Source organism: Alternaria infectoria, assembly GCF_024043175.1.
Source record: "Alternaria infectoria strain BMP 0036 chromosome Unknown scaffold_19, whole genome shotgun sequence".
NCBI lineage: Eukaryota > Fungi > Ascomycota > Dothideomycetes > Pleosporales > Pleosporaceae > Alternaria > Alternaria infectoria.
The window spans coordinates 448,290-471,836 of NW_026250708.1; the positions used below are offsets into that span (position 1 = coordinate 448,290).

Sequence of the window (23,547 nt, forward strand, 5' to 3'; positions counted from 1 at the left end):
GCAGTACCTGGAATTAATCCCCAACCATCACCAGAACCTACTGTACGACCCAGTCCAGTGATAAGGAACACCTTACCACTCACAGAGTCAATACCTTCGGTCTCCCCTGCATCATCTCGTGTTGCTCCTACAACACCCACACCAGCTCGCCGTAACACGGAGCTAATTTTTGACTTGTCTCCGCAGCCAGACAGTCCTACTTCACCATCCCCCATCCGTTTCTCAGTGAGCTCCAACATCTCATTTGAGTCCGTGGTTACCATCAAATCTCCACAACCTTCAACGCCCATCATGCAATCCCCCAGACCCACCTCGTCTAGGCAACAGACGAACGGCGCGAACGGCTCATCTGCGGTTTTCTCTCCACCACAGTCACCTCAAGCCCTTTTCCGCACAAAGGGTCGTCTGCCATCATTCACCTCTTCTCGCGCCACCAGCGGAAACTTCAGCATGATGAAGTCGTCGTTCAACAACTTGAAGCGAGGAAACGGCAACCAGTACCAAACATCCATGGTCCAGGACTCGGCAGCCTCTCTCCGGAAGAAGAGCATGGCCGAGCTGGGCGCCGGTGTGTTCCAGAGCATCGGCAACGTCTCTTACGTTGCCTTCCTGGAATGGATCAGATCTGAACGTCTGACCACTCTCCCTCACAAGGGCAGTCGCTGGGACAAAGTTTTGATCCGCGCTCTGTACTTCGCTGAGCAGCTTCACAAATTTGAGCAAGCTGTCAAGCCATTTGCTCAGGACAGCAGCTCGGCAGCTACCATCGGATATGGACATGCCCAGCTCCTTCTCGAGTTGAGCCACCACAACTCTGAGGCTCTCGACAAGGCCTTCTCCGTCTTCTACAAGTTTGCCATGTCGTTCCAGTCGGTTCTGCACCGCTCAGAGCTCTTGACATCAGGTAGCTCAGAGATCCGCGAGCAGATCTGCTTGTTGTACACAGACCTCATCACCCTCGTAGTAGATGTGGCCATCAAGTTCTACAAGACCGTCAAGGGCATGACTCCCGGCCGGACAACGCTTGACATCTTTGAGCTCTTCGGTGAGACCATTGATGCTTTCCGTACTCGCCAGAACACCGTTGTCGAGTTGATCTGGCAGTCTCAGATCGAAGGCGGAGAATTTGAAGAGGGTGAGGCTATTGATGTTCAGCACTTGAGCCGCTGGTTGGCTTCGCAAGACCGTGTCATTGCCGCCATCACCAGAGACCATGAGACATATGTAGACAACCAAGCCGAGTTTACTTGCCTCTGGTTCAACAAGCACATGACCAGGTTCTTCCAGAGCGAGAACAAGGTCTTCCTTGTTACCGGTCAGTCGGGCGCTGGAAAGACGACATTGGCGGGATCGATCGTCGAGCGATTGCAGCGACCTATGAACAAGAAGCAGTACGACACACTCTTCTGTTCGCTGTCGCCTGACATCCCGACTGCTGCTACATCCTTGGCAGTGGTAAAGTCGCTCCTGTACCAACTGCTTAACCTTCGCATTGGTAACATGGGTGTGTACCACGCTCTTTTCAATGCCTACAACCGATGCAGAGGCACCGACGATATCAAGGCCTACGAAGAGACCATGTGGCAGGCACTGGGCGAGGCTCTCCAACAGCCCGTATCTGGTAGCAACGAGTTGGTCATGGTTGTCGACGGTCTTGATGAGATCGCAGCCTCCAACAGCGCCTCTGTTCAAGCTATGGGTGGTTTCAGCCCAGCTGATCTGCTTGAGAGGCTAGCTAAGGTGACTCAACAAGGTCATGGAGTCAGACTCATCACATTGTCATCTTCCATGAAGATGCCAACTTCGGCCAAGGGAGTTCAGCATCAGATCGTCAAGGAGGATGTTCGAGACGACCTTCACGCCGTTGCTCTACGTGCTTTGATCCACAACCACCACTTCCATGGCCAGCGTCCTTTCGACCAAGAGCAGCTATTGGACCGCATCATCACTATGTCCAACGGATCTTTCCTCCATGTCACCTTGACTTGCGAGTTGCTGAACACCCAGAAATCACCGGATGCGTTGATCAAGACTCTGGAGAGCTTTGAGTCCTCGAAGCCGTCCGTTCAGGACCTCACTCTCAAGCTCTTTACCGCTCTCAACCCAACCAACGAGGCAAAGACTTTATTGTCATGGGTTTTGGCTGCCGAGCGACCTCTCACAATCGATGAGATCAACACCTTGTTCTCAGTCGACGTGCAGCGCAGCACCGTAACCGACAAGGGCGTCAACACGAACGAGATCTTCAGGACTCTTGAGCCGCTGTTTACTCTGCACCAACGCATCGTTCGTTTCAAGCATCCCGTCATCCACTCCACCCTTCACGACTTCTCCGCCAACGGAAAGATCCCCATTCCTCTGAAGGACAGTGAGACCGACATGCTTCTCAGGGTTCTTGCTTACACCAAGCACACCCTGAAGGACCACAACACTGAACCTACTTTTGACACGTTTGATCCTACCACACCCGACAGGCTGTTCAGGAGGCATCCTTTCCTCGAGTACGCGGTACGCTACTGGGTTCTGCATCTTCAGCAGTCTCCACTGGCTCCCAAGTCTACTGGCGAGTTCAAGCCTACTGCCGAGCTTCAGAAGGTATTCCCCCAAAGCACCATGTTCCCCATCCTGGAGTCTTACTGCTGGGACACTCAACTCCCCATCCCCGAGGCTTTGGATCTGCAAAAGCTTGTGGTCGTTCTCCGCAAGAGCACCCTCCCAGAAAACCACCCTGGTCTTCTCCAGACGTACCTGTCCATCGCGACGAGCTATCTGCTCATCTCCAACATCCCGGAAGCGACCAAGTACCTCTACTTGTGCACCTTCGTCAGCCGGAAGGTCTTGTCTGACATGCATCCGTTGACTCTAGAGTGTGCTAGTCAGTTCTTGAAGATCACTGAGACCCAGACTACAACCACGAGGACTGAGATCATGACCCATCGTGAAGAGATCCTCAAGGTTCTGATCACGACTTATGAGCGCCAGTACGGAAGTACCTCTGAGCTAGTCATTGAGACTCGCAAGCTTCTCGCCCAGCTCTACGCCCATATCAACGAAGAGGATAAGTCTATCGAGATCTACCGTCTCATCCAGGATGCAACCATCCAGCTTTACGGCAGGGATTCGCACCAGGCCCATGACATCAACGACCACCTCAAGGTCACTCTCGGAAAGGATACCGGCGATCGCGAGATCGAGGTCTACGACGACTTCACTTTGGATTATGACCACGAGGAAGAGGAGGCCACTGAAGCCCTCACTATCTCCACTATCAACGCTCAGTTGATCCAGATCCAGAAGCTTCTCTCTATGAAGAAGTTCGCGGAGGCTGAAAGGATGTATGTCGAGCTTTGGATGGAAGTCTCCTCCAAGTGCCGCACCGTCCAATCTGTGGAATGGCATGAGAAGAACATTGAGATCGCCACCTCTTATGCCCAGTTCTTGAAGAACCAGAAGCGTACCAGCGAGTCTACCGCCATTTTGTCTTCAGTCTGGCAACAGTACGAGTCGCACCAGTTATCTTTCGCAAACAGCATCGTCTCGCGCCTCTTGACTGTCGGCAAGGAGATGCGAAGCATGAACGCCCACTCGCAAGCTCTCTCGATCTTCAAGTTCGCCCATTCTTACCACAAGAACATGAGCTCTCAGGAGAGCAGTGAGTCTCGCGAGGTCAGCCAGCAACTGTCTGAGACTTCGAAGGAGCTCGTCCAGCACAGCCTGAACAGCACTGGAACTACCACTACGACGACTGTATCGGAATCTGTCTACCAAGATGTGTTCTTCTCGACCATCGCAAGCTCCAAGACTATTGAGGCAAGCACCATGTCGCTAGCCAGGCAGCTTGTCACTCAACACATGGCAAACAAGAACTACACCGCTGCCATCAACGTCATCCACGCGACTCTGCAGCGCACTTGGTCTTCATTCCTTGCCAACTCCATCCACGACGTCACAATGGCGACTGTATTCACTCAAGAGTCTATCGAGCTTGTCGAACGCCTCGCCGAGTGCTACTTGCAGACCCGCCAGCTTGACAAGGTTGATGATGTGTACAACCGCTTCTTCCGCGCGGTCTTGGTCACCGAGAAGGTCGACAAAGCCACTTTCGAGAGATCGAAGAACCTGTTGATCAACTTCTACGACAAGCACGGCTACGCCGACAAGGCTATCAGCACGTACCAGGAGATCTTGGTTGTGTACCGCGCACGTCTCGGTCACACCCATGAGCTCACCATCCAGACGTTGTACATCTTGGCCCAGAGATGCCGCAGCCACCCCCGCAACCACGGCTACTGGCTCGACTACTACCTGCAGATCATCACTGCTCTCAACAAGGACTCCGATGTCTGCCACAAGGACGCGCTAGACGCCATGCTGGTAGTCACTGTCACTTACTGGGAAGACCGCAGGTACGCTGAGGCAGTGACCTTCTACGGAGTCTTGTGGAACACCTTCGTCCGCCAGACCAAGCAGCACAAGGTCTTCACCGACGTCAAGTTTGTAGAGACGCTGTACGAGCGATACTACCAGTGCCTGGAGGAGACTAAGGCCAACTGGTCTGAGCTCTACAAGGTTACTAAGGAGTACCGCGAGACTGCCATTGCCGTCTTCGGTGCTGAGTCGACCACCGCTATCAGCGCAACTCTCGCACTTGCTCAGGTTGCTCAGAGCAGCGAGGCGCACATGTCTGAGGCTATCGCTCTCTACGAGGCGGTCCAACAGTCGGGCAAGCAGGTCACGACGACCACCAGCACCACAGAGATCAACCAGGCGCTGTCTTCCCTCTACGTCAAGCAGATGCACTCTTCGCTGTCTAGCAATATGAAGGCCGAGACTGTCCAGCGTGCTCTGAGCATGTCTGAGTCGCAGTTCCAGCAATCCACTCGCGAGAACGGCTACAGTCACGAGTCCTCGCTCACTAGCTTGAGGGAGCTTGCGTCGTTGTACTCGCGCCAGCAGAAGTCAGACGTTGCAGTCAAGCAGATCTCCAAGGCTGTTTCCGAGATTGTGTCCAAGGAGACTTCTTCGCAGAAGCAGATCGAGTCGGCCAAGTCTATCGCCGCCACCTTCCAGGCCATCGAGCAGACCAGCACTGCTCACGCAATGGTTCAAGAGCTTCACCGTCAGATCTGCGCCAAGGATGCCCGCAATGCTTCCAAGTGGTCGTTCGACTTGACCAAGAGCAGCCGCACCGCGATTGCCTTCCTGGCATCTCTCCAGTACAACCTGCGCAGGGATCTCAGCATTGGCTTCTCGGAGATCTACGCTGATTTGACCATGGAGTACATCTACTGGGTGCAGTTCCACTCGACCCTGGAAAACAATGAGAGCCTCACCAACATCCTGCTCGCTGCCGCTCCTCTCCGCTACTTCTTGCGACGCAACGATCAGCAAGACATGATCACCGTTGTCGAGGAGCAGGCCGTTGGTCTCTTCGTCAAGCGTGACGCCCAGGACCTGAAGGACTTCAGCAAGGAGTCTCCACGCATTTTCATCATTGGCATCCTTGACTACCTCGGCCACGGACGCAACAAGAACTTCAACCGCGCCGTCATTCTCTCCAGCAACGATAGCGTCGCCAAGCTCACCAAGGCGAAGAAGTTCCACGAGGCTTACGACATTGCCAACCTCGGCTTCCTCTTCGCCCGCAAGAACGACGGTTACAACGGTCCTCGTGCTATCAGCATGGGCTTCAAGCTTGCCTCCCTGCTCGTCGGCCGTGATGGCGAGAAGTGCCCCGACGCCACTCTTCGTAAGAAGATGCTGGACCTCTCCAACCGCATTGTCAAGCAGATCTTCGAGATTTGCAAGAACCTCAAGATCAACTTCGCTCAAGTCCAGCTCTACGAGCTGTCCCACCTGTCCGCTCTTCTCGGCGAACAGGAAGACTACGAGACCCTCGAGTGGCTCCTCACCACTCTCTGGCAAACCCGCGACGCCCAGCGCTCATGGCCCTCCGAGGTCCTGCTCAACCTCGGTCGCCGTCTCATCTGCGCCCGCTACCTGGCGAACCACCAAGTCAAGGCCATCCGCCTCGCCGAAGACATCGCTTACAACATGCGCCGTGCCCACGGTCCCCGCGCCCCCGTTACCATCGAGACGTACGAGCTCCTCGCGCAGCTTTACACCTCCACCGGCCACGCCTACCAGGCCCAAGCCGCCAAGGGCGAGAAGACCGCCAGCCTCGCAGCCGACTACTTCAAGAAGGCCATCAGCGTACACGAAGACATCCTGCGCGTCCTCGTCAACGACCAAACCTCCGCCTCCAACGACTCGGACGACGAAGACGACACCACCGCCGAGCTCCTCGCTCGCGAAGGCGTCAACGTCCAGAACTCACCTAACTCACCTCGTCCAGCGGCCGTCGACTCAAACACTCTCGACAAGTCCGCCACTGCGCTCAAGCACTTGCACCTCCTCAAGCTGGCGTACCAGCGCTACGGCGGCTGGCCCAAGAGCTACAGCGAGTACGAACACCTCAATGCTCAGCTCTTCCGTCTTTTCGGCGCAGAGGCCAAGTGGAAGGGTGTTGAGGGCACCGAGAAGTGGGATGCGAAGACCTTTGGTGCTGGCAAGGCGGAGAGCCAGGAGGGTGGCTTCCGCGGTATTGCCGACTGGAGCCTTGGCAGTGAGGAGCTGGTCTCTGTTGGCCATGGACATGGTCAGGGACAGCATGGTGCTATGGTTGGTAATGGTGTTGTTGCTCCGCTCAAGACTCACATTGACTACTAAGAGGTTGCATTTGGTCTGTTTCGATTAGCGCGTTTTGATCGTTGCTCACACATTTCCTTGAGTCATTGAGTCATTGAGTTGGAGATGAAAGAGGTTTTGCTTGTTTCGATCAACAGGTTTTGATCGTTTTTACAAAAGTTTACACTTTTCTTCCTTTGTGTCAGTTAGCTAGTTGGTAATAATAGTTTCACGGAATTTCTCAATCGATCATCCTTCTTTACATCTTTTCCCTTGGTGCTGTGACGCTTACCTATATATAATGATACTTCAAGCTACCCTATCATCCGACTGTCCTTCTATGCGTACTCTAATCTTTGCTCAAGAACTGCGCAATTGAATCCGCTGTGGCGTTGTGGATAGGGAAGGTAGGATGTAGCTCGTTAAGCCACAAGTACTCGTTAACCGGGTACTCGCACGAAGCATCCTTGGTGTACCAATCTGGTGTTCCACTTTCAATCTGTTAGCAACTTTCTCTGTCATATCCAAGCAGTACTTACTTCATATACGCCGCACAGTAGCCCGTGACATTCTTCAATCCGGCCGTTTGCTCATAGCTCGCGGGGTCCTCAATAACCTTACTGAACAAGCTCCACGTATCATGCACAAACACCTCCGTCCCGCTGTGATTCGCCTGAAACGCATCCACCATCTCGCCGAGTCTCTTATTCCAATCTAGAATGACCTTTCCCTCGTTCTCCACCGCGTAACCGCCATCATCCTGGTTCAGCGTTTGCGGCGCAAGATTTACAGGCGGCACGCTCAGGAACAAGAAGTTGCGCGCCCCAGTCTCATACACGTCGCTGAGGAGGTCGGCGTAGACAGAGAAGATGGTGTCGTAGAGCGTGGCGTTGTTGAGCCACCAGCTGTTTCCAACGTCGTTGATACCGATGAAGAAGGCGAAGAGGGAGGAGGATGACGTCCAGGGTGCAGTCGCAGGGTGCGAACCGTACGTAGGCAAGAATTCGGTACGGACTTGGTTCTTCATGCTGATGACTGTGGGGGCGTATGGTGTCACGAGGTCGGAGTCAACAGTAGCGCCACCGTAGGCCATGTTATAGGTGAGTAGGTCGCTGGCATTGTAGGTTGTAGAGAGGAAGCCGACCCAGTTGGGACCGTTGGAGGACGTGTAGCCGGGGTACGCCGGGTTGCCGAACGGGTTTGAGGCGCTGGGTTGTGTCCCGTTTACATCGAAGCCGGTTTGTGTGTAGGAATCACCGAAGACGAAGAGTTGTTTGACATTTTCCCAGCCTGACCATGATGAACTGTTTGTGTATGGAGCCGCGAGGGTTGTAGTTGCTAAAGATAGCGCGAGGGTAATTGACTTGACCATTGTGTTGGCCGTTTACTGCGGTTCAGACAGAATGAAGGTAGCTAGGAAATAGACATTGAAGAGAGAACGGCATGGTAAGTATAGTAAGGACAGAATCACACCAGTAGCTAACTAATCTAGGTCCCGGACCAGACGATCTACAGGTGCGAACGAGGTAAATTGCTCGAGATTGCTTGACGTATGCGAACACCCCACATATTGCAACTAGAGCGCATACTACACTGAGTCGCTCGCGGAATAATTTTGGAAGGACGTTTGTGATGCACTAACGGCTTGCGCGTGAGTAGTGCGCGTAGAATGCTTGCCCGGAACGAGGTCCGAAGAGGGTGACGCTCCGTGTTGTAACGGGTATAGTGGGTCGGGGAGCATCATCGTCAACGCGCGATATTGGAGTTGTACTCCAGATTACTGATCTGAATTGATATGAAACACGTGCGATGTTTGTACCTGTGCTTACCTTGACACAGGGTGGCTGGTAAAAACTTCTGGCGCGAGGTCAGTGCGGTAGACATTGGGAGATGCAGGCAACAATGATATGGCGCAGTCTTCGCGATCCTTGAATGTTCAAGCTCAGATGAGAGAGTATGCGAATTAATGTGTCCTCCTGGGGTATGTAAACGCGTTGTGGTGTGCGTCTCCAAGGTCCCGTCCGCGTGAAGGGAGTGGGTGCAGTCCCACCATCTCAGAACGACAACAATATTGGGAAGAAGCAAAGACTGAGTGAAGATGTTTCTGGAAGAGAAGCGAAAAGGGAAGAAACTGTATCAAAAAGCGCCTGGCGGTGTAGTTGCATTTGCGAGAGAACTGGCCCTGAGGCTCGGCTGTGAGGGTGGGGCGTCAGGTACTCGTTCAGCGCTCGTATACACGTATAGCAGTGCGACCGGCGTACTTCGTACCGGCAGCCAGCGGACCTCTGTCACGAGATCTAGAAGGCAGCAAGTATTCGGCCGTAGTCAGGTATGATATCAGTCGGATGGAACGGGATGATGCGGGAGTCGGAAAGCAGGAAAACATCCAACGGCCGAAGCAGGATGCACATGAGAAATGCGTCAGAGGGCGTGCGGGCAGCGAACACCTGCTTTCCCATGCTGCTGCCGCATGGGAAACAGGATGGAAGAAAGACGGGTAAATATCACAAAGTGTGTGGCTAGAAAGCCGGTCAGTCGAGTAGCTATGGGTGGAAAAGGCGTGGCTGAGGAAAAGATGGCTTGGTAAGGCTGAAGACCCTGGCTACCAGCCGCCCGCGTAGACCGCCCGCGTCGACACATGTCATCCACGCATTGGAACGTCTTCTGCCCGTTGCGCTACGTTTTTTTGCATAGCTGTTACAAAGAAGCAACGTGGTAGTTCCCCTTAGTACTCTTGAACAGTCTGGAGCCAGAAAAGGGTCAAATTACCCCCAGATCGGCGCTCTACCATTCGGCTTCGCAGCAATCCGCATTCCGAGTCGACAACATCGTCACCAGCGCGCCCGTGAAAGCTGACAAGGCACCGAACACCCGCCCGACCCTTAGCAATCCGACTTCCGAAATGCCCGGCTGCTAGGAAACATCGTCACCATCGTCACCGTCGATCCCTGCATTCGCTCCACCGCCAGACATTTATACACGCTTGCGCTACACGCCTGCACCCCGCGTATTTGTACCAAGATTCACCCCCACGACCACCTTGACGCATAACAAAGAGAGTTGTAGTAGCAGAGTTCAGCCATGGCGGGAATGGAGAACATCGAGGTGCATAGCAAGGTATGTACAGCATCCACGTCGCGCTTCCTCGCTGACTGAAGGCAGTCGTACCTTGTAAGATGGGTCAATGTCTCGTCAGGCCACACCATCTCCTGGAGCGTCCAACCGCATAAGAAGTCGCTCAACTTCGGCATCTTCAAGCACCCCGGCACAGCTACCGGCGCAACTCCCCAGCTGCCCACCTCTGCCCTCGTCGAATCTGGGCCCGGCACGCCGACCCTCGAGCCACCTACAACACGCGGACGCGGAGCTTCGACGTCGCGGAATGACAGAACAGTCGTTTTAGATAAGCTGGCGGCTATTGGGCTGCGGCAAGTGCATTGGCATGGGAAATGCGAGGCTGATTTGGTATCCATGGGCACATACGACGTACCGCCAGGCGAGGGTGGCATGTACGGACTGGTCTTTGACAACACCTTCTCCAAGACCGTGTCAAAAACTGCCACCTTCGTCCTCATGACATATCCGACCAACGCGGCGCCCAAGTCTGGTCACCACATGCACTACGCGCAGGCCATGGCGGGCGCGAGCACCACGAGCCTCCCGAAATCGAGCCCCTCCATGGGCCCCATCGAATCCTCCGAATCCCTACCGCAAGCCTACGCCGAGCGACCGAAATCACAATACGGGCAGAAACAGGGGAGTCTTTCCGGCTCCTCATTCCTGACAGGAGTGCTGCAGAAGAAGAGGAGAAAGAGGAACCAGGGCTATGCCAGGAGATTCTTCTCTTTGGACTTTACATCTTCGACGCTCTCCTACTACCGGAACGACCATTCATCTGCACTGCGAGGAGCCATACCTTTGTCACTGGCGGCTGTGGGCGCGAACGAGGAGACACGCGAGATATCCGTCGATTCTGGCGCCGAGATCTGGCAGCTGCGAGCAAATAATGAGAAGGACTTTCAGATGTGGAAGAACGCGCTCGATCGCGCCTCAAGAACCGCTTCGGATAGAGGGGCAGTCGCTTCTCCGACCCTACAAATCCAGGACAGCCCATACCAGAGTCTCCCGCACGTCTTGAACTCTGCCGAAGAGAACGAATGGGCAAGGGTCGAGGCCCTAGTCGGCAGAGTCTCTGGTACACGAGATGCAGTACGGAGGTTAGCTCAGGATACAGATCCAAAGTACAACGCATCGTCTGCGATGAGCGTTAGAAACATGGGCGATAGTCTCTCCCCAACGCCGTCCAACGACGAGGCGGGTGACTACTTCCCAGAACAAAAGGCCCCTGAGAAGATGGCTTTCTGGAAGCGCAAGCCGAGCAGTTCCGGCACTCAGAGTCCATCCGGCGGCATTTTCAGCAAGAGGAGTGTGTCAGCGCAAGTAGGAGTTGCGTCGCCTGGAGCCGTCCCTCCTGGTGCCTCCAATGCGGCCGGTAATGGCACCCTTGCCGTACCCAAACGCAATGGACGCGCGAGCACCATGATGAGCTCCGCAAGCATTCCACATGAGGAAAGCGTTCACGACAACTGCATGGCTCTACTTCGAGACCTAGACTCTGTTGTCAGGGACTTCGCTGACCTGATTAGCGAGAGCAAACAAAGACGAATGCCCCCGGCTGCACCTCTTTCTGCCGTAGGATCACGGCACAGCTTCGACTCAGTGGCCGAGTCTGTAGATGAGTTCTTCGACGCGCCAGATGGCGACGCAAGCAAGTCACAGCTTCTGACCATCCGGCGCGACAGTCAAGAGGACAGCCGCGAACGTGAGCAGTCACCAGATGCCGATTCAGATGGCGAGTCGGAGTCTTCCTCAGAGAATGGCAGTGTGGGAATGTTGGACCGACCTCGCATGTCGCGGGAAACCACTCCAGCACTCTTCCCTACACGTCCCAAGTCGCTCACACCTCTGCCACTTGACCCTGTGAAACGTCGGGGCACAGTCCCAGCCCCCAAGGTTCAGCCTCCAAGTCTCATCGCATTCTTCAGAAAGAATGTCGGCAAAGACTTGTCAACCATTGCCATGCCGGTATCAGCTAACGAGCCCACATCCGCGCTGCAACGATTGGCAGAACAGCTAGAATACAGCGAGCTGCTCGACGCCGCAGTGACTGCCACTCCAGACAACGGCGAGCGCCTCGCCTACATGGCCGCCTTCGCCATCTCCGCCTTCAGCAACGCCCGCGTCAAAGACCGCGCCATCCGCAAGCCCTTCAACCCCATGCTAGGCGAAACCTACGAGCTCGTCCGCGAAGACAAAGGCTTCCGCTTCTTCGCCGAGAAGGTCGTCCACCGCCCCGTCCGCATGGCCTGCCAAGCCGAAGCCAACGAATGGACCTTTGTACAATCCCCCACGCCCATGCAAAAGTTCTGGGGCAAGAGCGCCGAAATCAACACTGAAGGCCGCGTCCGCATCTTCCTCCACGCCTCAGGCGAGCACTACTCCTGGACGCTCGCCACATCCTACCTGCGCAACGTCATCGCGGGTGAGAAGTACCTCGAGCCCTCTGGCACCATGACCATCATCTCTGAAACCACCGGCGCAAAAGCTGTATGCACATTCAAAGCAGGTGGCATGTTCGCCGGCCGCTCAGAAGAAGTCTCCGTGCAGGTCTTCGACGCTTCAGGTGCCGTTCTGCCCATGGGTCTAACAGGGAAATGGACATCAGACCTCCAACTCACATCCGCGGGCCAACCCACCGGAAAAACGATCTGGAAAACAGGCGATCTCGTCGATAAAGCGGAGAAACACTACGGTCTTACCACCTTCGCTGCTGCACTCAATCAAGTCACGTCCATCGAGCAAGACCGCATGGCGCCCACTGATTCCCGCTTGCGACCTGATCAGCGCGCGTTGGAGGATGGTGATGTGGACAAAGCAGAGGCGCTGAAGGCGAAGCTGGAAGAGCGTCAGCGGAGTCGCAGGCGCGTGCTCGAGGAACATGGCCAGGAGTGGCAGCCGAAGTGGTTTACCAAAGTGGGGCCTGTGGAGGCGGCGGCGTTGGGTGACGAGGAGGTTTGGAGGCTCAAGGGTGGGAAGGACGGGTATTGGGATTGTAGGGAACGGGGCGATTTTGGGGATGTGGAACAGGTTTTTGAGACGTAGACGTAGACGTAGACGTAGATACTGGGGAAGTGGTTGTAGGGAGAGTATTGTGGAATCTACAAGGTCTTCTGCATTCGAGTTAGGGTTCGACTTGATGTGACGTAGTCTTATTGGTATGACGTGAAGCGTACGAGTTGATCTCGAAAATAAAGGTCTTTGGTATATAATACTAATTCGAGAATGTATACCAAATACTGGCACGAAACACCATAATACCCAAGACACTCATTCACCCATGGGTCTCAGGGCAGCCGGCAACCGGAAGAACACCACGCAATGCTAAGAACCAAAACGTGCAAGCTTTTGGTGTCTTCATCTATAACAAAAGAAGTCAAGCTGGAAAGAAGGCAAGCCAAAGCCCAGTACTAACGCCACACCCAGCCCTATGCTTGGAGGCCGCTCAAATCTCAATATCCATGCCAATATCCATACTAGCAATGATATCATCATCCATCTTCGGCTTCCTAAACGTGGGCAGACCTTTCCGCTCCGTCTTCTTCTTCTGCGGCTGCTGCGGGTTGGGCGTGCTAGCTCTGCTGGAGCCATCGCCATCGAACAGGGCATCAACATCCAGGTTGTTGCTCTTCTTGAGCGCCTCTTCCTCCTGGGCCTTGCGAGCTTCTTCTTCGGCCTTGCGCCTAGCAAGTTCCTTCTTCTGCTCCATCTTCTTCTGGCGCTGTTGGTCGAACTGGGCTTTGCGCACGCGCTCGGCTTCCTGGATGCGGTTCTTGCGGTTCAGTTCGGCGATGCGGGCGGCGGCTGTTTCTGATTGGGTTGCGATCTTTGGCTGGGCGTCGGCGTTGGGGCGGTTGAGGAGGTGGGCGTACTTCTTCGACTTTGCGATGCGCGCGCTGATGTCGGCGTCGGTCCAGTGGTGGTTTTGGAGCGCCTTGAGGTCGTCGTATTTGCGCTGGAGGAAGGACTGTGTGGGGACCTTGGCGTTGGTCTCTATGAGGGATTGCCGGTAGGTGTCGAGGTCGTTCTCGGTGAAGCGTTGGTTGGACATGAATTGGAACTGGTAGTCCTTCTTCACGGAGCCGTGTTGCGCAATAACGTATTGGTCGGTCGCGACGCGCTTACCGTCCTTGCCGTCGAAAACGTATGGTTTGCCAGCTGAGAAGCCTGAACAGAATGTTAGCATTGTTTGTAGTACAGCTGGAGCCGTGCATACCCTTGATTTGCGCCATCTTGTACAGTGTCCGCCGTTGTGAGTCCTGACCGACGCCTACACGTCCAAATGCGCCAGTCAGAGCCTCCTCAAAGCCAGGGTGGAAGCAGACTTCTGAGAAGAATCCTCTGCCAACACGAACCGACTCGAAATCGCGTAGGGTGGCAGGCAGCTCTTCGCGGGCCTTCTCTGGTGCTCGGTCGTCCCACTCCACGTCGCTCTCGCCATCAGCGTCGACATCCGAGCCACCGTCACGATCTCCGGAGCTGGACCGCCTGCGGCCACTGCGTCGGTCGTCGTTGCGCTGTCGTTGCTGGCCACGCTGCTCTCGCTCACGCTTGTATGCCTCGAGCTTCTCGTTCTTCCGCGGTTGTACCTTGGGGCGAGTGCTCCTGCGCTCGTCGGCGTCTTCGGAATCAGCCTTGCGCTTCCTGTCGTTCTGGACGTTGGCGGCGCGCCTGGCGAGCTCGGCCTTGAAGTTGGCGCTGCTCATCTCCTCGGCACGCTGACCCAGGATCTCTTCCCGCTCCAGCTGCGATAGGCCCAGGATGCGGCGCTTGTCTGATTCGTCGATGTACTTGCCCTCTAGGGGGTAGGGGACGTCTGCGGAGCGCTCTGGTACGTCATCGTCGCGATCTGAATCCGACTCGTCCATGGCGTCGGAACCCAGCGAGTTTGGCGACGAGGCTGCGGGCGACGAGCTACGTGGAGTCAGCGCCATGTTGCGGTAGGGGGTTGAGCGGTCGGTGGAGAACAGAGCGGAGCGGAACGGAGAGGAGAGGAGCGAGGGAAAGGAGCGAGGCAGAGGCAGAGGAGGAGAATGATAGGTGAGAGATGGTACTCACGCCTCGCCTTCTTCGACGTCTGCATCTTCGTCACCGCCAGCGAGGGCGAAGAGCTCGTCGTCGATATCATCGGCCGACATGTTGGGTGGGATTGGCGAGGATTTCGCGATGATTTCTGGATCGTAGAGGCGCGTTGGAGACGGACCCGGTGTCGCGGAGGGTGCCGTGAGTGAATTTGGGCGTGATTAGGGGGGAAGAGGATGAAAGAAGAACGTGGGAAGTCCAAAGGTCGGGGAAACGCTCGTTGAGCTCAGGCCATGCCGCGTTGAAAAGTGGGTCGTGTTAGCGTGCCTTGAGCGCATCATACCTCACCCGCCTATTGTCCGACTCACTGAATTCGAGAACAATAGCTTCGCCCCTTCACCTGTACACAATAGCCCGGCCTGGAACATGTCTCCCGTCCTGCTCTCACCGCGGGCATTATCGCGCAATGTGGCCCGTCGCAGCCTCCAATACCCTGTGCTCGACTTTCTTGCCCCCAGTACCACATGCCCACCACGCCAAACGTCACGCCTGGCCAGCACCGCCTCCGCACCGCAACCCCCGCCTTCACAGCCCGACTCCGCGCAATCACCGCCTTCACTGCAATCGCAGAAAGATGGCAAACCAATACGGCCGCTGTCGCAGCAGCAGCAGGAGTTCCTCTCTTCCGCGCTGCGGGTGAACCAGACGGGTGAACTCGCCGCCATCCTCATCTACGCCGCCCAATCGCCCGTCCTCACACGGTCACACCCGCACTTGCGACCGCTGATGAAACACATGTACGACCAAGAAGCCGGCCATTACAAGTTCTTCAACGAGGTCATTTCCAGGCACCGCATACGACCCACCGCAATGACTCCCATATGGACCGCCGCCGCCAGCATGCTCGGGTGGTCGACCGCTGTCATGGGCCGCGAGGCCGCCATGGCATGCACAGAGGCTGTCGAGACGGAGATTGGTAACCACTACAACGAGCAGGCACGCGTGCTGCTAGACTGGGCGAAGAAGTGCGAGCAGCGGGGTGAGAGTCTGGGACCCGAGCTGGACAAGTTGGTGGTTGAGTTGCGGCGGATTAGAGATGAAGAGCTAGAGCACCTGGACCATGCGGTGGAGAATGATGCCAAGAGCGCGAAGCCCTATGATCTGCTGAATGAAGTCATAAGAGGAGGATGTAGAGGCGCCATCTGGGTGAGTGAACGTGTATAGTGTGATGTATGACTGAGACAATCATGTATATATTGTAACATTAGACACGCATACCTGGCTACTGCGTTTATCTTCTTCCTTCAGGTGAGGGGTGGGGAGGGGTTTATCCCTCTGTTGGCGATGCTTCCTTTACCATCTTCGCCCTCAAGTCAAAACTCTCACACGTCTTCTGCTTAACTCCCTTGCTTTCATACGCCAATCTCTTGTCTTGTGTTATTTGATACCAATTATGGTCAGGCTGATGAGGGCTTCATTCTTCTGTTGGCGATGCTTCCTTTACCTTCTCCGCCCTCTAGTCAAAAGTCTTAAACATTCGATACTCAACTTCCTCACTTCAACACGTCAATCCTTCTTCTTCTCTTCTATCCTCTGGTTTCAATGTTGATGTTCCTACCCCATACGTCTCTCAGCCAACTGCGCGGTTTTCCACATTTCTCGCTTTCACCTCCACTCCAGCTCCCACTCCACCAAAACACGCTCTCACCACCACAACAACACTGCCATCACCACAACAACGCCGCCACCCACTCTTCCCACCACCCACTCACCCCATTTACTTTAACCTCTATCCATCCCCGCTCTCTCTCCTAATATATACCACTTACTTTGACTATTTTCCATCAAAACAAGTGTCCGGCACAACACAAACGACTTGCCAACCGACCCAACTCGGGTTAGGTTAGAGGTTCGATCCCTCTCACTGACACATAACGGATGGGAGATTCATCCCCATAAGGGGCGTCGGGTATCATATACCTGCTAGGCTTGCTTAGCGGGTATATGGCACCTGAGTGTGTCCGACCAAGGGAGACGTCCCTTGGCCGGATGTGCTCGAGTAACGTTAGAGAGTGAATCATCGAACTGGCGGAGGCAGGGGCCTGTTCCATTGATCTGTTTTTTTGCTGTTTTTTTTTGCATGCTGTAGTACAAGTGCTGAGGGCGACACTTTAATGATGTATAGCTAGTGTATGCGCGATAGAACTTAGTGAGTTCAGGGTGCAAGAGATAAGCAGTTAGAAATTAAAGGTGCGTTATGCGTGCGAGGGCGTCAAAGGAGGAGAGTAGGGATAGGCGGTGGAGGTAAGTTTAGAAATGGTAGATAAGTAGTTGCATCATGGTAGAAAGAAAAAGCTACAGCGAAGTGATACCTATCTAGCGCACTACATAACGCCCAACACCACGCGCGTACATGCTGAAAACATCACCTACTCAAACCCACCACCAAGGTCACTAAGTACACTCCTCATCCCCTGCTTCCTCCCACCCTCCACCTTCTTCCTCAACGCCTCCTTCCTCTTCCCCTCCTTCTTCTCTAGCAACGCCCTCCGCTCCGCCTCCCTTGCCTGAGCATGGATGTTGCTCCGCCCCGTACCTCCTCTCCTCACCCCACTCTCCTTCGGCGCACTGCTACCCGCGGACCGTTCGCTACTAACAGACAGATTACTAGTTGCCTGGCGTATGAGCGACGGAACGCGGAACCCTGGTGTCGCAGCCCCGCGCGATGGAGCATGGAAGGCCAAATTGGTGTCTGCGCTCACAGACTCTTCGACTGTGGATTGCCGACTTAGGGTCAGGCGGTCGATGATGGGTTTGCGCGCTGCGGAGACGAAGGCGGGTTCGTGGTCGTCTTCTGCGTCCGAGAGCTGCGAGTCTGGGATTACGATGCGGGTGTCTTCGATGAGCTCTGAGATGGAGTCTCTGACGTCGTCGGCGGTGAGAGGCTTGCGCGCGAGGCTCTCGGATGCTGTTGTGCGGCGCATGTGTGGGGGTGGTCGGTTCTCTTTTTGGGAATCTTGGGACTTGCGCTTGAGTGGGCTGTTTGGTGCTGATAGGGTTTGGGAGGCGGCCTGGGAGTCTGGGACGGCGATGACGTCGCCTTGAACATCCTCTTGCGATTGTGACTGGGAGTCGTTCATGTCCGGCTCCTTCTCAGGCATGTTGAGATAGTCGTACTCGCCTTCGTCGTCGAAGTCAGCGAGTGTCTTGAAGAACGCCTTCTTCTTGTCATCGTCGGCGAGCGCCTTGACCTTCTGGTCCTGCAACAAAGCGTTGGTCTGCTTTTGGAATGCAGCGCGCTTCTTGCGCTGGCGCAACTCGGCCTCGTCCTCAGAGTCAGACATATCAAAGCCGTCATAGCCGCCGCCACCTCTGCGAAGGCCACCCTTCCTCTGCATCTTCTTGTAGAGCTCGGCGAGGTGCTTTTCGTCATCTTTCTTGGTCTTGTCACTGCATTGCATTAGTATCGACATAACAAGTAGGTGGAAGTTGAACTTACGCGTAGAAAGCGGCAATCTGGCGCTCGTTGACCTTGACGTCGTTGTGGTCAATCATGTCCTTGAGGTCTTCGTCTTCCTCGCCTTCCTCATCGTCACTGGCTCCTCCAAGCCCGGCGTATTCGTCCTCAGACTCCTCGGCTTGTTCCATGACGGCTTCTCTCGCCATACTCTTCTTCTTGTCAAATTCTTCGGCCGCCTTGGCCTTCTTAGCCGCTTGCTGCAACTTCTTGAAAGCATCTTTGCTAAGCTTAGGAGGGCGCTGAATGTCGTCCTCGCTCTCTTCCTCTTCAGCATCGATCAAGTCGTCTTCAACGTCGGAAAGCTCAACAGCGGCCTCTCGTCGTCCTCGCTGAAGCTTGCCCTTCTGCTTGATTGGCGACTCAGCAATAGGCACCATGACGGTATCGGTCGTTGATGGTGGCGGGGCAAGGCCTGCTGGCGACCGAGAGAAGGAGAAGCCTGCATCCTGTGTCGGTTCAAAGTCCTCGACCTGGGTCCGCGAGAACATGGGGGAAGTCCTGACAACTTGGCTGATCCCCATGCTGAACTGAGACTCGTCACCAGTCTGTGTTTGCTTCTGTGGCGACATGAAAGTCTGACTGTTGGGGACTACAAACTCTGAAGCCTGGCTAAAGTTTGCAGCGGGTTGGGTATCGGGCAGGTTTCGCAGGAACTCTAAAGAGTCTTGTTCGGTGTTGATGGCGGCAGCGGGCTGGGAGTCAGACTCCAACTCGGCCATGGTGCCTGCAAACATTTGTGTGAGGCCTATGCCGGTGTTGGCGTTGCCGAACCCAAAGGCGGCCATTGCGTCGGTTTGAGTTGCTGGTTGAGTGGGTGTGGCAGGCCTAGGAGCCTCTGCATCATCATCGTCGTCATCGTCAACAACTCGGTTGCGGGCACGGTTGATGGTTTGCCTTCGGGCAGGAGCGACGGCATCTTCGTCTTCCATATCAACATCCTCGGTGACGTTCTGGGCTTGCACTGTCTGCTCTGGCTCGCCGTCCTCGTCAGCCATTCCGTCGATGAGAGGATCGTCTTCAGCGTCGTCTTCCATCTGCTCGTCTTCTGAGCCTGATAGAACAACCTCGGCTTCTTCTTGATCATCGTCCTCTTCTTGGTTGGCGTCCTCCTCGCCGCTACCGACATAGTCGCCGTCTTCATCATCGCTGGAGGGAAGGTCATCGATGGTCTCGCCGTTTTTCTTCGCCTCCTTCCTCTCCATCTTGGCTAGCTCAAGGTCCTCCTGCCTTTGCTTCTCGAGCATTGCTACCATGTCATCGATCTCCTCTTGGCGCTTCTCCCTCTCCTCTTCGGTCTCAGGGTTGTGGCCTCGCTTGATCAAGTCAGCTATTCTCTCCTCTTTGGCTTTCGCAGTCTGCTGGCGAGCCTTCTGAGCTAGGGCGAATTCCATCTCACCACGAGTCACTATCTTCTGTCCCTTCTTGCCCTTTGGTGGTGACTTGGTCAACTGAGCGAGAGCACGAAGATGTACGAATGACCCTGCCTCGTTATCCTTCTTTGTGGGTAATCGGTCAAAGACGGGGAATCGGCTCTTGGGCTGTTCCACCTTTGCATCATCGTCCGAGTCCGAAAGTTCCACCATGTCATTGTCGGAGGTCTTTTTGGTTTCCACCGCCGCTGTATGCACAGTGACTGGCTCTGCCTGCTTCATCCAAGGATGTACCGGCAAGTGTTGGAACTCGGGTGCTCGCCCTTTGCCCTTGTCCACTCTCGCGGGCTCGGGTGGCTGAACGTTGCTTTCGGGCGCCGTGGTAGATGTTTGTTGATCTACGGAAGCACCATTTTCCTCCGTAGCATTTTGTCTTTGGGGACTCGTCGGTGGCGTATCCTGTATTTGGTTTGCCTCTGCATCAGACGATGTAAGGGCTGAGCTGGCCTCTGGCGTTGGGAGAGGTACGACTTCGGCGTTAGGCGCTTGGTAGTTGAACTTCTTGAACAGATCCTGGGTCGTGAAGCGCTTCTTTGTCTTGGCTTGGTGGGTAAGCTGCATGTTGCGGCTTATGCGCTGCTGGTCGCGAGCCATTGCCTCCAGGGCCTTCTTGCCAGCTTTGCGGGTTGGCTTCGCTTGTTGTGTAAGCCGCCTGCCGCTCTCGCCATCCGACTCGCTGGCAGAGCCCTGATCTGCTAGCCGTCGTGCGAGCTTCTTAGATTGTGCCTGCTGCGCTTCCTCCTCCCGCTGTTTCGCTAATCTTTCCTCTCGAATGCGTCGTACCCGCTCTTGCAGGTCGGTACCATGGATGGGCCGCGAAGAATCGTCGGAGTCTGAGCCGGCATTCGCTGATCGCCGCGATGGCTTCTTAGCCGGTGATGGACCTGGAGTCACGAAGAGGCCTGGGGAAGATCGTCGTGATCGTACGCTTGGCGATGCGGATGCTCGAGGGCTTGCAGTCTTCGTCCGGGTTGTGGCTGGTTTGCGGGCATTCGCTCGTACGGGCATTGCGTCCTCATCTTCGCTACTTTCAATGGTAGCAATAATTGGTGCCTCCTGCTGTGCTTGTTGCGGGGCGGCCGGTTGTGCTGTTGGTGAGCTCTTGTTGGCAGCGAGTCTCTTCTTCATGAGTTCGTATGCGTCTTCTCCATCGCTCTCGTCTTTCTCGTCAACCTGCGTTGTCTCCGGCTCCCGACGTGTTGTTGTGGAAGACTTTGCGCTGATTGTGGGGGCTGTGTCATTCTCAGATGCAGACGCGTCACTATCAGATCCGGCTTCGCTATCTGAAGAGTCCACGGTTTTGCGCAGAGCTGCTAGCAGCTTTGGCCGAGGCTTCGCGGACGCGTCTGCCGCGCGTGTTGGGGACGTTGGTGCTGATGTCATGGTGTATGCTGAAGTCCCTAGATTGGGCTCGTAGAAATGGGTGTTAAGAGGCGCTGGCGGTTCGTGTGTTCTGATATGTGATGGTGGTTGTAGGTAGAGGCCGCGTGAAGTCTTCGTCGACGAGGTAGACCAGAAAACCTAAATGGAGGGGTATTAAACGCGTAATGCAAGTACTGAAGATGTATATCGAAAGACGTAATAATTTTGCAAGGCTGGATACGTTCAATTGCACATGCACATGGCGGGGAAGTGTCGTGGTTGGAGCAAGCTTGGACTACGCGTGATTCTGGAGGTCGCGACACGCGACTTACGACGCGACTTCTCGCGCTTGCCAAATGTGGCTTAAGTGCCACCATTCCTTTTTCTCTCCACCACCAGATCGCTCCACATCACGATACATCGCATCGTCTGAGACAACGTCGCAGTTGGCGACTTCTACCGGAATACCAGCAGGACATGCTTCATTTCAGACAGCTCGCTTTCCTTTATCCGCGTGACCCGCCACTCACAAGCCTCGCTGAGTTCTCGGCCAAAAGGTCCTCCACCATCCCACATGACACTGTCGTCGCGTGTGTTGTGGGAGCAAGATACATGGGTTGCGCTCCGAAAGAGATGAATTTCTTGGTTCGATACCACCACATCCCGACCAGTTCTGTTTATCCATTTAGCCAAGATTTCGATCGCGCTGTCCTAACCATGATAGTCCGTCTCTGTTAGCAAGAAACCAACGGGACGGCGTGTCGCGGACTGATTGGGCACGTCGACATCATATGTCCATACGAGTGCGAATGCGTCAGCCCTATGCCTCTTCTCTGACCAAGCAGTAGCCGATCCACTGCAGGAGTTTGCTCCGCCACAAAACACACGATCAGCATGAATGCAGACTTCCATGCAATTTGAGTATCTCCTTTGTTGAGGCTGCGATTTGGCGTAAACACGATGGAGGCCTGATCACGTTTCATGGAAGCCGAATCATCGTCGCTTACAAAGGACTCTGCGCGTGAATCAGACGTGCAGCTAGGTTCTTAGCCTCCTGGATTTCGAATTTGATGCAGGTGTAAGTTCACGGGGTGTAGGAGTTGTTTTGCATGAACTCTGGCACACAGCCTCGATGGATACCTTGGGCACGCACAGGCAGCTGCGCCGCAGAACACCCGCTTGGTCAGCTCATCTTCACGATGATCATACTGGTGGCCAGTCCTCTCTACAGCGGGCGCGTTTCGACTTATGCAAGGTGGTGGTCATAGCAGGAGGGAAGGTCGACGTTTTACAGGCGTCTTACCTGTTGCGATCGGACCATGGTGCTCCGCCAAAAATAGCACCCGTTCCTTCGTCGGTAACGCGTACCCCAGAGAAAGACCGTTGCCAGCCAAGCAGATCTTGCAAGGGCCACTTTCACTTTGACTGCTCGCGAGCATGGCTGGAGCGATCATTCGACGTTATGCGGGATCTGCAGAACTCCTTGCCTTATCTCGCGTCCACATGCGTCTGAAAGATGACGACAGACGTGAGCAACAAGCGCCTAACACGCTACCACGCGTAACGCGCCATTGGTGGCTTTCCGCCGAAACGAACGCGATGTGCTGTAGCAACAGAACTACCGATGCGGCCATCGCGATGGTACCTGTTGTTGCTCACGGAACTGACTGCGAAACGCCTCAGGCTGGCTTTTTAGTGTTGGTTGTTCGATGTGTCTTACAGGGCCACCCTACTTCTTTGAGCACTGCCACCAGAACGGCACTTTTGCAGGAACGCATACTGCGACGAATTTCGGGCCAATGGCCGAGTGCGAACTTCTCTTACAGCGCGATGGATCGTAGATGGTGGGGGTGAGGAGTTGGGATTATGTCACGTCTGATGCAAGCGACGGCTCCAGATACCTTTTACGCGTTCGACAATGAGGTGGAGCGGTACGACAGCTTTCAGATGGCGAGCAGATGCACGTTTCATGTGGTCTGCTGAATTACCCCTGAGAATGCGGCCCTAGGTTAGTAGCGCTGGGGGTCCCTGCAGCGCCGGCGCGGCGATCTCCCTTAGAGCATCGTGAGGCTCGACGCGTTCAGAATTTGAGATCGCGAAAGGAGAGATCACCATGGACAATATTGATCACTAGAGGGAGTTGCTGCAGCGCTGGAAACTCTCCGTGCAATAGTCGCCTGCTCTAGTACCAGACTGGTGTGGAGGCATGCATGCCTGGGTGCCTGCATGCCAAGGCAGCCTCTTAGTGCCCTCTTGAAACCCGTGAAACAGACCACGGATGTTGCTCTTCTAAACAAGAGCCGTCCGTCTCCGCCCGGAAATTGGACGATCAATGTCTTCCTGGCGGCCTAAGAACTGAGCTTATACCCATCCGTATACCGTCAAAAGCTTCTCGAACGCTTCCATTTC

At 55.0% G+C, this 23,547-nt stretch overlaps 6 protein-coding genes across 6 annotated transcripts; 3 read left to right on the plus strand and 3 right to left on the minus strand.

Annotated features, from left to right (window-relative positions):
* Positions 1 to 291: 291 nt before the first annotated feature.
* J4E92_008917 (uncharacterized protein) lies at positions 292 to 6,729 on the plus strand (the record flags this gene model as incomplete). The annotated part of the gene is made up of 1 exon (XM_051500266.1): positions 292 to 6,729. The coding sequence occupies one exon, from the start codon at positions 292 to 294 to the stop codon at positions 6,727 to 6,729; it is 6,438 nt and encodes a 2,145-aa protein (XP_051349654.1).
* Positions 6,730 to 7,036: 307 nt separating this feature from the next.
* Positions 7,037 to 8,059, minus strand: J4E92_008918 (uncharacterized protein; the record flags this gene model as incomplete). The annotated part of the gene is made up of 2 exons (XM_051500267.1): positions 7,037 to 7,178; positions 7,227 to 8,059. 2 exons carry the CDS (start codon positions 8,057 to 8,059, stop codon positions 7,037 to 7,039), a joined length of 975 nt encoding a protein of 324 aa, XP_051349655.1.
* A 1,709-nt stretch (positions 8,060 to 9,768) lies between these two features.
* Positions 9,769 to 12,849, plus strand: J4E92_008919 (uncharacterized protein; the record flags this gene model as incomplete). The annotated part of the gene is made up of 2 exons (XM_051500268.1): positions 9,769 to 9,804; positions 9,850 to 12,849. 2 exons carry the CDS (start codon positions 9,769 to 9,771, stop codon positions 12,847 to 12,849), a joined length of 3,036 nt encoding a protein of 1,011 aa, XP_051349656.1.
* A 400-nt stretch (positions 12,850 to 13,249) lies between these two features.
* Positions 13,250 to 14,942, minus strand: J4E92_008920 (uncharacterized protein; the record flags this gene model as incomplete). Its single annotated transcript, XM_051500269.1, has 3 exons — positions 13,250 to 13,971; positions 14,021 to 14,718; positions 14,863 to 14,942. The coding sequence occupies 3 exons, from the start codon at positions 14,940 to 14,942 to the stop codon at positions 13,250 to 13,252; spliced, it is 1,500 nt and encodes a 499-aa protein (XP_051349657.1).
* Positions 14,943 to 15,252: 310 nt separating this feature from the next.
* J4E92_008921 (uncharacterized protein) lies at positions 15,253 to 16,050 on the plus strand (the record flags this gene model as incomplete). The annotated part of the gene is made up of 1 exon (XM_051500270.1): positions 15,253 to 16,050. One exon carries the CDS (start codon positions 15,253 to 15,255, stop codon positions 16,048 to 16,050), a length of 798 nt encoding a protein of 265 aa, XP_051349658.1.
* Positions 16,051 to 17,255: 1,205 nt separating this feature from the next.
* Positions 17,256 to 21,159, minus strand: J4E92_008922 (uncharacterized protein; the record flags this gene model as incomplete). Its single annotated transcript, XM_051500271.1, has 2 exons — positions 17,256 to 18,276; positions 18,326 to 21,159. The coding sequence occupies 2 exons, from the start codon at positions 21,157 to 21,159 to the stop codon at positions 17,256 to 17,258; spliced, it is 3,855 nt and encodes a 1,284-aa protein (XP_051349659.1).
* Positions 21,160 to 23,547: the final 2,388 nt, after the last annotated feature.